Below are 15,400 nucleotides of genomic sequence, written 5' to 3' on the forward strand. Positions count from 1 at the left end.
AAGAAGACGGGGCCCCTTCCCTATCAATTTTTGTTAAGCTCAGGGGGGGGGGGGGGGTTGTTGTTGAGTAAAATTTGAGTAAAAAAAGCTCCAAAAAAAGCGGTGTCAGTGTTTCACTGATGACAACTTCAAACATTCATAACTTGCCTTTTTAATGGGATATTGCTGAAACTGTCATTAATTTGTTTCCCTCATCTTTCTGCTTATTTCAAAACCAACTTGATGTAAAGGTAGGTTCCCCCGGGGGTTTCCCCTTTATTGTATAGAGGTCGGTTTACCCTTCAAGTTCTTCAAAGTTTGAGCTTTGTGTGTACATGACCTGCGCGCCCGTCGACGTATAGCTCGGCTAGCTACTGTGTATAGGTCAGTGGTTACTAGTCTAGCTAGTCGATCAAGGGCGCGGCGCGGCGAGCGCACATATACGCATGCGCAGACTAGCTGAGCTGAGCTAGCTGAGATAGCAAAAGCGAAAAAAAAAAGGCTGAGAACGTACAGTACAGTAGTTACGTGACATCTCAGCTCAAGGAAATCTCATTTGTATGTGTATTCTTCTCATTTGGAAAATCAAACCGTGGAACGTAAGTTGTAAAAGGTGTTGGTTATACCGCCATTCTTTGTCAAACGTGTTTTCTAAAAACTCCCATGTACGTCTCTGTGAGTTAATATTCACGGTTTCACCATATCTTCGTTATGTCTTCGTCGTATCTTGCACTCTCCTCTCTACTCCAGTCATGGGGCCTGGCCTGGCTGGAGTTACATCACACGTACGTAGCCAAATGTTGATTTTGTTGCTGACTAGATCTAGAGACAAAGTAAATCCAGACTTTGTTGTGTATCTGGACAGTTGATTGCAGTAATTTGAAGAAGTTTACAAGCAATATTTCATAATCTTCTAAGACCTACAAATACAGGACAAATAGTTGATTGAAATTTGAAGGATTTTATTGATTATACATGTAGATCTAGACCTTCTAGATTCTCCCAGTCCAAGGATAGGACTGCATGAATTAAAATGGCTACAACTGCATCATACTAGGCTTAGATCCTAGGGCCTACACGATAAAAGCAATTAGTCTATAGGCTTCTAGATCTACAATAATTATTAAAACAGTCTAAGCAATTAACATTAACATTTTAATAAAAGTGATCAAATGGCAATAATAATTAATGGCAACTATCGTTAGGGTCTAATTTTTCGATTAATAATATTAATAAGCAATGAAGATAAAAGTTGAGTTCTGGTCGTGCGATTGCATTGTGAAAGAAACGTTGTGGAATCGATCAGAAAAGGTTGATCATCAAGCATATTTTTGGTGTGTAGGTCTACTGCAAGGTTCTGGAATCATCAAAATGATCAGAAATTTGGCCCAGTCTTGGTAAAGTTACAAGCTCTGTACAAAGATGTATAGAATCTAGAGGTCTAGATGGGGCTACATGAACATGTGGCATAAAAATCTGTCCCAATTTTTATGATGTTGCATGCCATATTTAGAATATGAAAAAATATGAAGAGCCATGTTTTTTAGGGAACATTTTTTTTCTCTGATGTTCTTCCATACTTGCATAAAACAATGATAACGCCCACAAATTATTTTTCACCCCTTCCCAGAACTCGACCTTCTCTTTAACTGAAACATTATAATGGTTGGTGCTATTTCATTAATTTCTTTGTTACTAAATCTGAAGAAAAATGAGAAGGCTTTATTTTGAATTGGGATTTTTCCGGATGCACAACCCATCATTCATGTACATGTACATGTAGTAATTTGAAGTTATTTCACCTCGAATAAAATCTAGATCTACAAATATTCATAATGTATCAGGTCTAACTAGACGTTAAATACAGAAAGGTTTTTATTTTTTGGCAAACCTCACTTTATCATTGCCCAGCATGCTCAGTGACCTCAGAACTACCTTGGCACATTCTGTGTCACATTGTCCATATTTGCCGGGTGCTCTAGAGCACTCCAGCAAAGCATAGAGAGTCAATGCTAATGCGCATTGACCTCTAGCACTGCATATTTGCTGTGAGGCAGGTATTATTAGACCTATACACAAATATACACACCACACAATATTGCATAGACTGCATACAATCATGCCGATGCGGCTTTAAGCAAAGTTTGACAGTCGACTTATAATTTGAATTTTTTAATTATTCTTTTTAACATCAGTAAGTTGAGCCATTGTGTTTTCTTCCCCTTAGGCCCCAAGAAACAAAAACATGTTTAGCATCCTGCTTTTTTGAAAAATATGAAGGAGGAGGCCCTTTTTTGTTTTTGTTCAAAATGGCCGCTCAAAATGGCAGCTCGTTACATTTTCGCTGACAGTCAGGCTATTTTTCAGGATGGCCGCCTACATATATTTTTTTTTCTTTTTAATAATCAGAAATAGATCCATTTTAGCAGTGTTTTTCATGTTTTGTTTTTAAAAAAAAGAAAATTCAAAAAAATAAATAAAAATAAACAAAATAGGAGGCGGCTCCCATAAAGGAAGCAGGCGGGGACGCTAAACATGTATATTTTTTTGAATGGCCTTATCTGCCAATACTATAGAGGTCCTTCCTCCCTTATACTAATGTGTATCTCCAGGTTGACGTTGTTAACATAGATTTACCTCTCGGGCTCTCAGGATGGGACCTAAATTATTTTCTACCTCTCATTTGTTAATAGTTCACTGGTGGAGGAATAAACTGCACAGCATTTTAGTATTGCTAACTGTGTATCATCCAAAATGAAAGAAATATGATGATATAGTCAATTTTTGCACTCACGCAAACAATGCCTCCTGGGGGGTGTTTCATGAAGAGTTTGTAAACCCCCCCTGTTCATCCAAGCATGAACAAATACAGTGTACCACACAAAAATGATACTAAATGATTTGGGATAAAACACTCTTTCATAAGATGTATAATAATTTACTGTTCATACAGTAGATGATTTTTAAAATAATAAGCAATGTTCTAGGTGTAAACTTTTTTTGCCTCGCACTGTATAGCTACATGTACTGTACATGTATGTGACCACATTTACAGACTAGATCTATCAAGTTGAAGTACATTGTATGTGTTTGCACACTCAGATGAGCTGTTGAGTCATACTTCTGGCCAAGTTTCGTTAATGATTGCTGAAGGTAAAGGTTTCTACATGTAGATTCTAGAGCTAAAGATAATCTACCAGTTAAAGCCCCACTGCACTACATGTACAATGTACCCCTGTACTTGTAGCTAAGTGCTCCCTCTATAGAAAACAATGTCTAAACGGTGCCCGTTGTTCCCCCATGATCATCTTTTTTAATGTTAATTTGAGAGCTGCTAGCCACCTGTCAGTGACCATGCTGGGTGGTCTAATCCCTCCTGGCCAAACTAGTACAAATGGGCTTTAAATTTTATTAAACCTAGTTACATGTACAGTATATATCACCCTCACCCTTGGGAGAAAAATACTCATTGACTCTGTTGTCAGTCCAAAATCTTGGCCCCCCCCCCCCCCTTCCCCACCCATCAATCAGTGTTTTGCACCCTTTTTCTAGTGACTCTAACATTGTTGAAGGTTGATGAAAAAACTGCTTAATTTTGTATGAAATGTTACTTTCTATATTCCTTCTACTGTACTTACCCTCTAACAGGCGAAAATTCTCAAACCACAAAGATATTTATGGTTTTCTTTGAAGGCGCAACAACCTCCCAACCGTTTTTCCTTGAAAATAAGTCATAAGACAGGCTTTTAAAAATCCGTCAACACTGAAATGTCTGTAATGGTATGTTCATGTAGAGCCAATTCATTGCTTTGTGACAATTTGCATTCACCTAAAATTTAATTAAATTGTAATAATATAGTTCGAGAATTAAGGAATCGATCAGATCAGTTTTTCCCAATTTTGATCATTAATAATGGTCCGTTTTCACTCAAACTTTCAGATTATCTTTGATTATACATTGAATGCACTACCTTAGCACCGAAAATTGCCCTTCAAAATGATCAAGAAGTGCCTCAAAAAAGTAAAGTCTTACCGATAGGAAAACGCAAAATTTGATTTTGTTTTCCAATCCTAAATATCTTGATAATCAGCTAGTAAAAGTCATGGGGTTCCTGACTGGCCTAAAGGTTTATAATAAGATTGCAGCATGAGCTAAATTCAGGATTTTGTTTCAGAATCCGAGACAAAGTTAGCGGATCCCTTTAATTAACACAGTGATGATCAATCTGCATACATACTGCCAAACAATGTTGTATGCCGATTCATGTCTTTCTGTTTGTTGGTTTTCACTGAAGCTGTTTATAAGTACTTTTGGTTTCAAACCGTTATAAACATGTATGTAATGACCCGTGACTCTCAAGTCCAATGCCTATTTAAAGGTGGTTTGTTTTGTAAATTGAAGAGGTGTTCAAGCTACTAAAAAAGTAGAAAGGAAGGCAACAATAACAATGGCCATTCCGCTTCACATGCTACTGTGCTGATCCGAATCGCACTGAAATGAGCAAAATGGCCTTGGCCTTTTGTTAGCATTGCATTGTAATAAACCATGGACCCAGTCGCCTAACACTTTATGAATGAAACCAAGAATAATTTGAGTGGTGCATACATGATGTACTTGTGCACAAGTGTCAATCGTCTGTCAATTGTAAAAGGTGATTGAATATAAATATAGGTCGCACTCAGGAACTTTTAAAATCCCTGCGGGTATATTGTCTAGTGAAAAATCAAGGTAACTGTGGTGATGATTTGATTGACTTATTGACAATAAGTAGATTCACAATGAACGTCGCCCTCTAGCACCCTCTAAGGACACCAGTTGTTCGTCGATTTCACATGATGCATTACAGGAAAAAGTTTGTTTGTAATATTAGCTGTGGCGTTTGTTAAATACCCTAGGACAGGGGTTCTCAAACTTATTCTTGGATAAAAATATATAAAACTTGATATCAATAACACGTTACAAGCTACTGTTATAAGCTACTGAAATCATGGCATCTGATTGGCCGAGAACAAATTTGTCTTAGAAATTTAGCATTTGTTATAGATAACAAGTTTTATAAAACAGGCCCCGATTGTGATTGCCCATGTACATGTAAGATAAAAGGTCCGAAACATGTGATGCCATTTGCCCGAAAAAAATTGGTTTAGTATAAGTATACAATTTTACATTAACAAATGCTCGCTGGAAAGTCGGGCATGACTCAAACAGTACTCAATTGTGTTTCAGACTCAGAAAATCTGATCCTTCAATTTACAGTTCCATGTATTAATGACATTTGAATACTGAAGAAAATGAGGCTTGTTTTAGGGTCTTTAATTAATCTATTAAAGGGAATTGCTAAAGTTTTAAAAAGCAGAGGCTCTCGGGCCAGTGCTTTCACTCATTAAATTTGATTCACCTGAAATAGGTGGTATTTTCTTTAAACTTTCAAAATGCCTCTTGCGTGCCATATGTTTTGTTTTGATGAATTGGTAGGGAGAGCAACATCATACGACTAATGGCACAATACCAGATTGTCAACTTTAAAGTTGTGAGTGACTGAGCATGGAAAAATTTCTATTTAATTCAGAGGAAATGGGTAAAAGTTTTAAAACTATAAATTTCTCAGCGGTGGAACCAATATCCCCCCCCCAAAAAAAAGGGGGGGGGGGCGATGCCAACGTTTGTATGAAGCACACTGTTGGTGTGTAGACTTGGGGCATTCCCGGTGGGGTCCAGGGGCAGAGCATTTCAAATCCTTGAGATCTTTTCCACAAAATGCTTACAGAAACTGTCAGCTAATTTCCTCTCTGATGAGCATTGTTGTAGTACAGTACATGACCACCTGTCTTGTAAAGAAGTTATTGTAAAGAAGTTATTAGGGACTTTTAGATTTGCGTGGACTGATACGTGGGACGTCCATTCAAGGCAGTGCATTATAAGGACGTCGATCGTAGCAATCCACGTTGTCGTTGTGCAAATCTAAAAGTCCCTATTGACAATACCAAACAGAGCTTTCTTATCCAAAGTTCTATTGATGAGAAGAAAAGTCTTATGCAGAGCATCCTCCTCTTGTTATTTTGAATGGATTGTAAATTCATGGTACAAAGTCCCGCCCCCCCCCCCCAGTGTTATTTAGGGTACGCATATGCATGTTCCCTCCCTTTTCAGCACCCCCCATACATGTACATGTACATGTAAGTCTGGTGTGTAAAGTCAATACAGGTAGATCTTTTTCTTTGTTACAAGCCTTTTCAGCACCCCCCATAAGTCCGGTGTGTAAAGTCAATACGGGCAGATCTTTTTCTTTGTCACGAGCCGGAGATTTTGGGAACATGAATGCGGTCCCTCCGTTCCTGAAGTGGGGGGGGGGGGGGTACAAAGTCCAACAAGTTTTGAAACAGGCTTTACATTTATCAAGTTGTCTCTGTGACAGCAAGAGGGCAGGTCCAAGCTATTGTCCCCTCTGGAGGTCAAATTTCATCTTTATATATATTTCACAAACTATACCTCATTTTAAAGCTGAAAGTATGAATTTTATGAATCTGATAATTTTTTTTTTTAAATTATCAAAATACGAAGAGTGCCAAGGTCACGAACTTCAATTTTTATTAATTAGCGTGACGTACGGGACATAACATTTTTATTTTTGTATCTCATTTGAATTATTTGTTTAAAATTAAATATCTCAGGACATGTAGACCATCATGCTAGAAAATAGGAAAAAAATATAAAAACTTTCAAAATTAATTAATTATGCAAATGAGGTAGGTTCCAAAGTGTGATGTCCCGTACGTCACAATTTGATCATAATTTGTTTAATTTTAATTATGAAAATAATTTTTTTTTTTAAAGATATTTTAGGAAGTTCTAATTTAGATGAATACCTAACAAAAAATAGGTTTAACAAAAATTACAAAAATTCTGTGTTGATTACATAATCAAATTAAGAAATGTGACGTACAGGACAACCCCATACAAAACCAATGCAAGATGTGAAAAAGGAAATGACCAAAAGGAGAATACATACTGTGTGAGGAAACTTGTTGTATACAGGATATATGAACATTCTAACTGGGTCCCTTCTAGGAATTTACTTGTTTGTACTGAATTTGATGTAATTAGTCTTCAAGCCAGACCCCTGGTATTATCAACTTTGGTATTTTGCCAGTTGATGTCCCCAACATTGGCAGGATGCTAGATATGTAAATCATAATAGTGTACTAGTTCCTGGAATGAGTCTAATGAAATTATATGGTAGTAGATGCACCATAAGCTGGCTTTTACAACTCATGGATGCTGCAGGTAAGAATAGCACATGTATGGTATCAAGCTCTCGATTTATGTGAGGTTTTTTTGATATTCTATTTAAATGTCATATGATGGTAAAGGATTACAGCATACACTGTACCGGTACATGTTATGGAGCCAGCTCGGGAAATCTGATCTCCTAAAAACTACATGTAAATCATAACTTTTAAGGAAGGATAGCCTTTTTGAGTACCTTGTATTTCACACTCTCGCCCACTTAGGATTTTTATCACTTTTACACCCATGCATTTTTGTTGATTTCGCTTTAATCTTTTTATTTGTGGAAAAGGTCCCACAAACATTTAGGTTTTTAATTTCTTATATCTGGTGGTGTTAATAAGATGTCTTTAATCAATACGAAATACATTCAAGATTTATATTTTTGTATCCATCTTTCACAAACATGTAGGCTACATTAATGTACAATGTACATCCAAATTCTTGAATATATGACAGCAACATACATGTTCTAATCTGTGATAAAATTTTTTTAAAAAGACAATATGTTCAGCATTATCTTTGAATTCCTTCAAAATTCTATTTACTAGTATCAAGTAATTCAAACGAAAAGACTTCATATTTGTAATGTATCTTTGTTCACAAACACTTAGAGCATAAATGTTCTTTGACAAAATATGATGTGCCGAGTGTGCCCCTGTGTTTCAAACAAGTTTAAATAAAAGTTTTCAAGTTCAAGTTCATCTTCTTCATTAATTATTATTTAAAAACATTTTGCAATGTTGAATGGAATGGATAAAAGAAATGAGAAAAGAAGCATGACTGCACATGAATAGATGGGTAAATGGAATAAAATGGTAATATAGTGTGTATGAATGACATTCAATTTTTTTTCTTTGTTAAAGTAATATTTGTATTGATTTACCTCATAAATTATCACAGAGGATATTAAGTGATGGTCAGAGGATCTAATTGGGTTCTGAAACACTCTAATTGTCACTGATTCAAGTTGAAATTGTTCACATTTAACAAATTTTGACGAAAATTCTTCATTTCAGTGCATTTTCCCATAGGGAAAAGTTGTCCCGTACGTCATGTGTCCTGTACTTCACATATACACATTTATGTTTTGGTATATTACATAACAACGAAAGGTCAGAAAAATATGCAAATAGTTGTGATTAATGCTTGATTCCATAATGAATTAAGATATCATTACCATAAATCTCATAACTTAATAAATTCAGAGAACTTTTATGATGAACTTATTTTTGAAAAAGTCAGAAATTCTCTGGTCCCGTACGTCACACAGCACATTAATTACATTAAAAATTAATTTATGAATTGGTGAGAACTAAAACTTTTCACAAATGAACTAGCCCATAATAGCCACAGACTTATACCAAAAGACATATAAATAATGTCATCCATTGTTATTTCTTGTTTAAAGTCTGTGAATGTCCCGTACGTCACAAAGCAAATAGCTTGGACCTGCCCAAGAACATAAATTTTCCTACATGGATCTTGTCTTTTTTATGTACTCTAATTTGAAGCAATAAACTTTAATTATACAAAAACAAACAATAGCCATATAGATGGTTGTAGAAAATTGTATACATCCTAAAGCCAATACTCAGAATTTAAAAACAAAATCAATATATGTTTCCTCAAAATTCTGAGATGAGGAGTGGGCAATCTGAATGAATAAATATCCATCTCTAGGCATGTTTTCATCAGACCAAAGTTGCAAAATAACCGGCTATTTTCAGACTCTAAATATTTTCCTGAAGCTCGAAATTGCGTCTTCACCAGACCGATGCGCTCATCACAAAACTAGCTCCGACGGGCGCAAATTAGCCCGCTATTTCCCAATTACAGGGGCTATTTTGGAAACAATACCAAGATTTCTCAGGATATTTTCTTGACCAAATAGCCCGCTCATTGCAACTGTGGGCTGGTGGAGACGCAAGTTAGCTGGCTAATTTGAGATCGGGCTAGTTAAAATAGCCGGTTATTTTGAACTTTGTACTTTGGTCTGATGAAAACAGGCCTAATATTGACGTTGACTTCCTCTTCAAATGTGTACTAACAGGGAGGCATGCACCGTGTTTGTGGCGCAATATAATATATTGGTGCGTACAGTATACATATTTGAAGCCCAAAATATAATGATATGGGACATTAGAGACGGAGGGAGATTAAAGTTGATTGGGAGGCAAACAACGCCGGGCCTTTGTCAATGATTCTTAACAACGGGTATTTTTTTTTCTTTAGCCCTCATCAGGAGGGGTCACACGCTGCCAATTACAGTGCACTATATTTTTTTCTATTGTAGATTGCAAATGCAGGAAAGTGGTGAGCTAATGCCAGAAGGCATATTTTCCAAAACCCTCGCCTTCCACCACCTGCAGTGTATGCCTCTCTTTTTATCTCTCTCTCTCTCTCTCTCTCTCTCTCTCCCTCCCTCTCTCTCTCTCTATTATCTCTGTCACTTCCTCCCTCTTTCCTGTTCCATTTACCCCCCCCCCCCCTCCTCTCTCTCTCTCTTCTCCCTCTCTCTCCCTTTCTCTCTCCTCTCCCTTTCTCTCTCTCTCCTTCTCTCCCTTTCTCTCTCTCCTTCTCTCTCTCTCTCTCCTTCTCTCTCTCCTTCTCTCCCTTTCCTTCTCTCTCTCCTCTCTCTCTCTCCTTCTCTCTCTTTCTCTCTCCTTCTCTCTCTCCTTGTCTCTCCTTCTCTCTCTCTCTCTTTCACTCACTCGCTCTCACTCCCCCTTCCTTTATGATCCTACCACTGTTCCCCCTTGCCCCACAACTCTCTTTATTTCTCTCTCTCTCTCACCCCATTTGTTTGTTTCTTTTTTTAAAGGGGAAGTCCACCCTGAAATAAAGTTAGTTTTAATAGGAGTAGAAAAATGAGAGAAACAAGTCAGTGAAAGTTTGAGCAAATTCCGATTAAAAATAAGGAAGTTAGGATTTTTGAAGTTGTGATCAATCAAACACAAATTGGCAACTCTATGACGTATCATGCGAGCTCAACTTCCATTTGTTCAGTACTAAAAAAATCTAAAATTTTCATTTTCCCTCAAGAAAAATTTCAACCATACATGCACCCTAAATATAATAATTGCAAATATGTTTCTATACTCCCCCTGCAAGGAACAAATATATATTCCGTCATCAATAACGAAGAAAACTTGATTTTATGGAATATTATGCACAAAGCAAATGAAGGAGAGCTCGTATAATAAGTCACAGAGTTGCCAATTTGTATTTGATTGATCACAACTTCAATAATTCATAACTTTCTTATTTTCATTCAGAATTTGCTCAAACTTTCACTCACCTGATTTTCTTATTATTCTGCCTCTATCGAAACAAACTTATTTTGGGGGTGGACTTTCCCTTTAATTTCAAGATTGCAGTCTCCTATCTCTTATGTACTGTACATAAAGTAGTTGTGATTGATATCAACCCTTTCTGCGGACGAGCTCTCTCTCAGTTCAATTATTAACCAGATAATTTCTATTAATGGCTGTAGTGAGGGTGCATGTTTTCTCTGCTTTCTTTATTTGTTATGATGGTGCACTTGAAGATAAGGCTGAAGCTATTGCTGACATCTAATTTGCTATGACTTTTGCCATAAAGATAAATAATGAAGCTTACCGTATAAGGGACAGCCTGGAAAACATCATTTTAATATAAAAATATTTCTTATAAATCATCATCTCTTCAGCAACATCAAACAGACCTTTTTATGAGACCATCCTATGAAAGAATTCGTGAAATGCATACATTCTTCAAAGAGAATTAATAGGTTCAATAGTAATCAAGATTTTTTGTGATCTCCTAAACAAAGAAAAACCTGATTCCAAGTATACTCACAAGTTTAAAGTAATCACTAACGTCATACAAAGCTGTTGTGATTATTGTTGTTTTTATTATTGTAGTTATTATTATAATTAATTTTTATCATCATTATTATCATTATTTGTTTAGATGCTGCTTACAAGTATCAGCTTGCATTTTAATGTTGATATACAGTAGGATTGCTGTCCACCATGGTGCAACTGCAAGCCTACTGTATATTATTAATAATGTTGTTATTAATATTATTATTATTGCTATTATTATAAATATCATTATTAATATTACTATCATTATTGTTATCGTTATTATTATCATTGTTGTTGTTATCGTTATTATTATTATTGTTGTTGTTATTATTGTTCTTATTATTATTATTGTTTTTTGTTTAATATTATTAATGTTATTATTGTTATTGTTATCATTATTTAGGTTCTGAGGCAACAGAGGGAGTGACATCTTTTTCTGACTGTGTACTTGGATCAGGAACCCTTGGGATCAACGGATCAAAGGGTAAGCTTGTTTACTATAAAACTACTAAGATCGTATATTTCCTTAATTAAGGCTTGTTCAGATATTTTTCGTGTAAAAGAGTGACAACTGCACAAAAGCAAGGTCCTACGTATTCACTTATCTCATATTAAATGGGGTGTAGCATGGCAAAAACTGGTTAACGCCATCTACGACTTCTTTTGGACAACTGCACGTAAACGAATGGACTTGATTAACGGTCAGCACGCGCCCCGGTCTCCCCACTTCGTGATCGGAGGTACAGAGCTGCCAACTAGTACGGATTTTCCGTAATTGGTACGGAAATTAACGACCATTACGGAATGTTGTCTCAAATTACGGATTTAAAAAAAAAAAAAAAAAAAAAAGATTTTTTTTTTTTTTTTTAATGAATTAAATATGATTTATCGTAGCGAGTGCTGTGAATAGGAGCCATTTTTCATGATAAACTGTGTTGTGATGACCTGAAATTCAATACTTAACATCTTTGTGTGAGTAAAATCACCAAAAATTTCAGATAATCATGCGTCCGCGCAGTGTTGGCGTGTCGTTTTTTTAGATTCATAGCGCCGCATAAGAAATTACTGATTTATACCCCAAATTACTGATTTTGAGCCTTGTGATTACTGATTTTCTGTTCTGGAGGTTGGCAGCTCTGGAGGTATACCATGCGTGTTACCAAAGTCCGGCTCGTAGTACACAAAAGCCTGTTTTACACACCGGACTTAGGGGGTGTTTTCAAAAGGAGGGAACATGCATATGCGTACCCTAAATGACACTGAGTGGGGGGGCCGGGGCACGCGCTAGCATTCGCGAAACAGATCGAAGTTTTCCTCACGCTTTGGTTTCGAGTATCTTGCACGCACGTGAATACTGCAGTCGCGTTGTCCGTTGTCGTATTATACCCTATTGGCCCCAAGTCGGGCCACGGGAAAGACGAACATGTAGTCTCGTCATGCTACACCCCCTTTAAGAAATGATTTTTTTTGTTGATGAAATAAACATGTGGAGTACATTGCACAGAATCGCTTAATTACATGGATTCATTATTCATGCCTAATATTATCATTCCTGTCATTTTTGTAGTTACCCCTGTATTTGCAAAGAGGCCACGTCCCTAAAGATGGAACAGGAACAGGTCACGGTTTTGAAGCTATCCGTCGATGAGACGAAAGGCCTGAAAGAGGGTATCAACCTCATCAATCGCTCCGAGAACGAGAAGTACGTCATCTACAGGGAACCAGGTAGCGACGAGTTCAAGGCTTGCCGTAACAAGTGTAAACATCAGGGTGGGACCTTCATCAAGGACATCGAGGACACGGCGGGATGGTAAGGCGTTCGATTCGTTCAAACAGAACCTTTGTACAATCAAACCTGCTTTAGTGACCACCTGTCTACAAAGACCATCTGTCTACAAAGGCCACATTTGTTGTTTCCCTTGAAAATGGCTTCTCACTGAATCATGTATTAAAGGAACCTGTCTACAAAGACCACCTGTCTACAAAGGCCACTTTTTGTGTTATCCCTTGGGCGGTCGCTAAAGACAGGTTTGACTGTATTAACAAGTTCATTTGTATGAGAGCAGAAGAAAAACAGAATGACGGAAGTTTGAAATTAGTATTAGACCAATGATAGAAGAGCCATGAATTTTTGAAATATGAGACCACTAAATCTATGCGAATCACAAATTGGCAATGTAGTCAGTGAATTGGGACATAGTCATGGACAACTTTCCCATTTGTTGTGTATACAAATAAAATTACTTTCTGTTTTTCTTTAACTTGAGTGCCTACTCCCTTGGACGGTATTATGGATATCATACATGTACATGTAGGTCCTATGAAAAGAAGAAGAAAAAAAATTCCTGAGTCGTACATTTTAGTCATTTTATGCGTTAAAACAATTGGGAAAGTTGTCCGACACTTTGCAGTGACATTACCAGTTCAGCCAACTTGAAGTGATTTCCCACACGTTTAGTTAAATAACAACATTAAAATTGTCATAACTTCTAATGTTTTGTCCAATTTCATTCAAACTCTTGTGCAAGATCATTTGTTAATCAAACTGATGAAAAGTTTTTATAAGGGTTAACCAAAAATGTTTACATTACATCTACATTGTAGTTCTGTACCTTTATCCATTTTGGTGTAGTGTTTAATAATTGTAATTTGCTTTTGGTTTTAGGTTTTTTGTTCATTCGTTTTGTCTGTTTTCTGTTTGTTTGTTTTCTGTTTGTTTGTTCTTTTGTATGACTTATGTATTTGAGGCAATTTACCGTGTCATATCGAATAAGACTCAAAGGGTAACTATTGAGACTTGTAAGATAACAATTTGTGGTCTATTACAGACGGTCAAGAAATTATACGGGTAAGTTTACTTGATGTACTCCTGTACATGTACATGTATGTACAAGATCATGTGGAATTCTATCCATGATTTCCTGGAATTGTAAGGTACACTACAATATATACTAACTCAACGTATAATTATATATCATAACAATGATTAACACACCGTCTCTCATAGGAGATTCAATTCAGTCCAATTTCAAAGTTTATTCAACACTCTTCATAAAAACACAAAACATACAATTACAGAAGGGGATGATAACAAAAGAACAAGATAGTGATAAAAATCAAAATGGCAATTCGTGAGAGCTTTTGGGATAGGCAGAAAGGAGGGATTCCTCATGCGAAAGCCTACCCCTAAACAAACACATACAGGGAGAAAAAAGAACATGCTATCCTGTACAATTAGAGTAAAAAACACAAAGTGTCAAAGTTGCCCATGCTATTCTACTTATTATCATACTTATTTAACAGAAATTGTTTATATTTCATTTTGAAAAGATTGAGAGTTTTGCATTTCTAATTTCCAGAGGTATACTATTCCATATTACTGTTCCCTTTAAAAAATAGTGAATTTTTCATACCTTTTTACATGTACAATGTACATGTCGTTCTTATTATGGGATGTGATAATTTAGGGCATTTCTAGTAAATGCACATTTCAATTCAAATTAAAACATATTGATAAAAAATGTTGGCAAATGACCATTAAAACATAAAAAGTTGTCAAATTACCATTAAAAAAGCATATCTATTACATTAAAAAACTCCCAAGTTTATAAAATATAGGATTACAATGAGCATGATATAGAGTGGTGAAGTGTGACGTCATCAAAAATCTCATTTTAGAATTTCTCAATTTTTTCTTCATTTTCCGAAAGAGCATACAAAATAATGTCCAAATGTCGAAAACCAATTGAAAATGTTAAGTATTGGCTGAGATATGACCATCTGAATAAATATATGTCCTATGGGAACTCAGTGTTATACCTGTATGCTCTGGCTCCTAGTGGTTAGGAGCCAGAGCATATTTTATTACACATCACATATATATATATACTCATGGCACTTCAATTTATGATTAATTACATTACCTAAAAACTTCAGGTTTACGTTTAAATTTATGGTCATTTACTTTTTAATGAATGTTGTTATAATCAATATTTTTAATTTTTAAAAACAATATACTTAGTTTTATTTTTAATTTAAAACTAACTTATTATATAAGGGTTATTTATCTGCCTCCTAATCAACCAGTGCAATCGTTTTTAGATATTTTAGAAGATATTTTGAATGTTGTACATAAGGAAAATAAAGATACAGTGTATATATCTCATGCCTTATGTGCGATTTCAAGATTAATTTCAGTATCTAAAAGCGGATATATTGCACTTTAATTCTTATTCACTTATTACGACAATTTATATGAAGGTTACTTGATGTACATGTACAT

At 35.8% G+C, this 15,400-nt stretch overlaps 1 protein-coding gene across 1 annotated transcript in view; it reads left to right on the forward strand.

Annotated features, from left to right (window-relative positions):
* The first annotated feature begins 428 nt into the window (after nucleotides 1-428).
* Nucleotides 429-15,400, forward strand: part of LOC586677 (cytidine monophosphate-N-acetylneuraminic acid hydroxylase) — an 81,490-nt gene continuing 66,518 nt past the window's right edge. Inside the window, exons 1-3 of the mRNA XM_030990320.1 lie at nucleotides 429-578; nucleotides 11,522-11,602; nucleotides 12,686-12,928. Of these exons, the coding sequence (XP_030846180.1) occupies nucleotides 12,723-12,928 (206 nt within the window). The 5' untranslated portion in view covers nucleotides 429-578; nucleotides 11,522-11,602; nucleotides 12,686-12,722. The remainder of the gene's footprint in view (nucleotides 579-11,521; nucleotides 11,603-12,685; nucleotides 12,929-15,400) is intronic.

The sequence above is a fragment of the Strongylocentrotus purpuratus genome, unplaced genomic scaffold (genome assembly GCF_000002235.5).
Source record: "Strongylocentrotus purpuratus isolate Spur 01 unplaced genomic scaffold, Spur_5.0 spur5_scaffold_19, whole genome shotgun sequence".
Classification (NCBI taxonomy): Eukaryota; Metazoa; Echinodermata; class Echinoidea; order Camarodonta; family Strongylocentrotidae; genus Strongylocentrotus; species Strongylocentrotus purpuratus.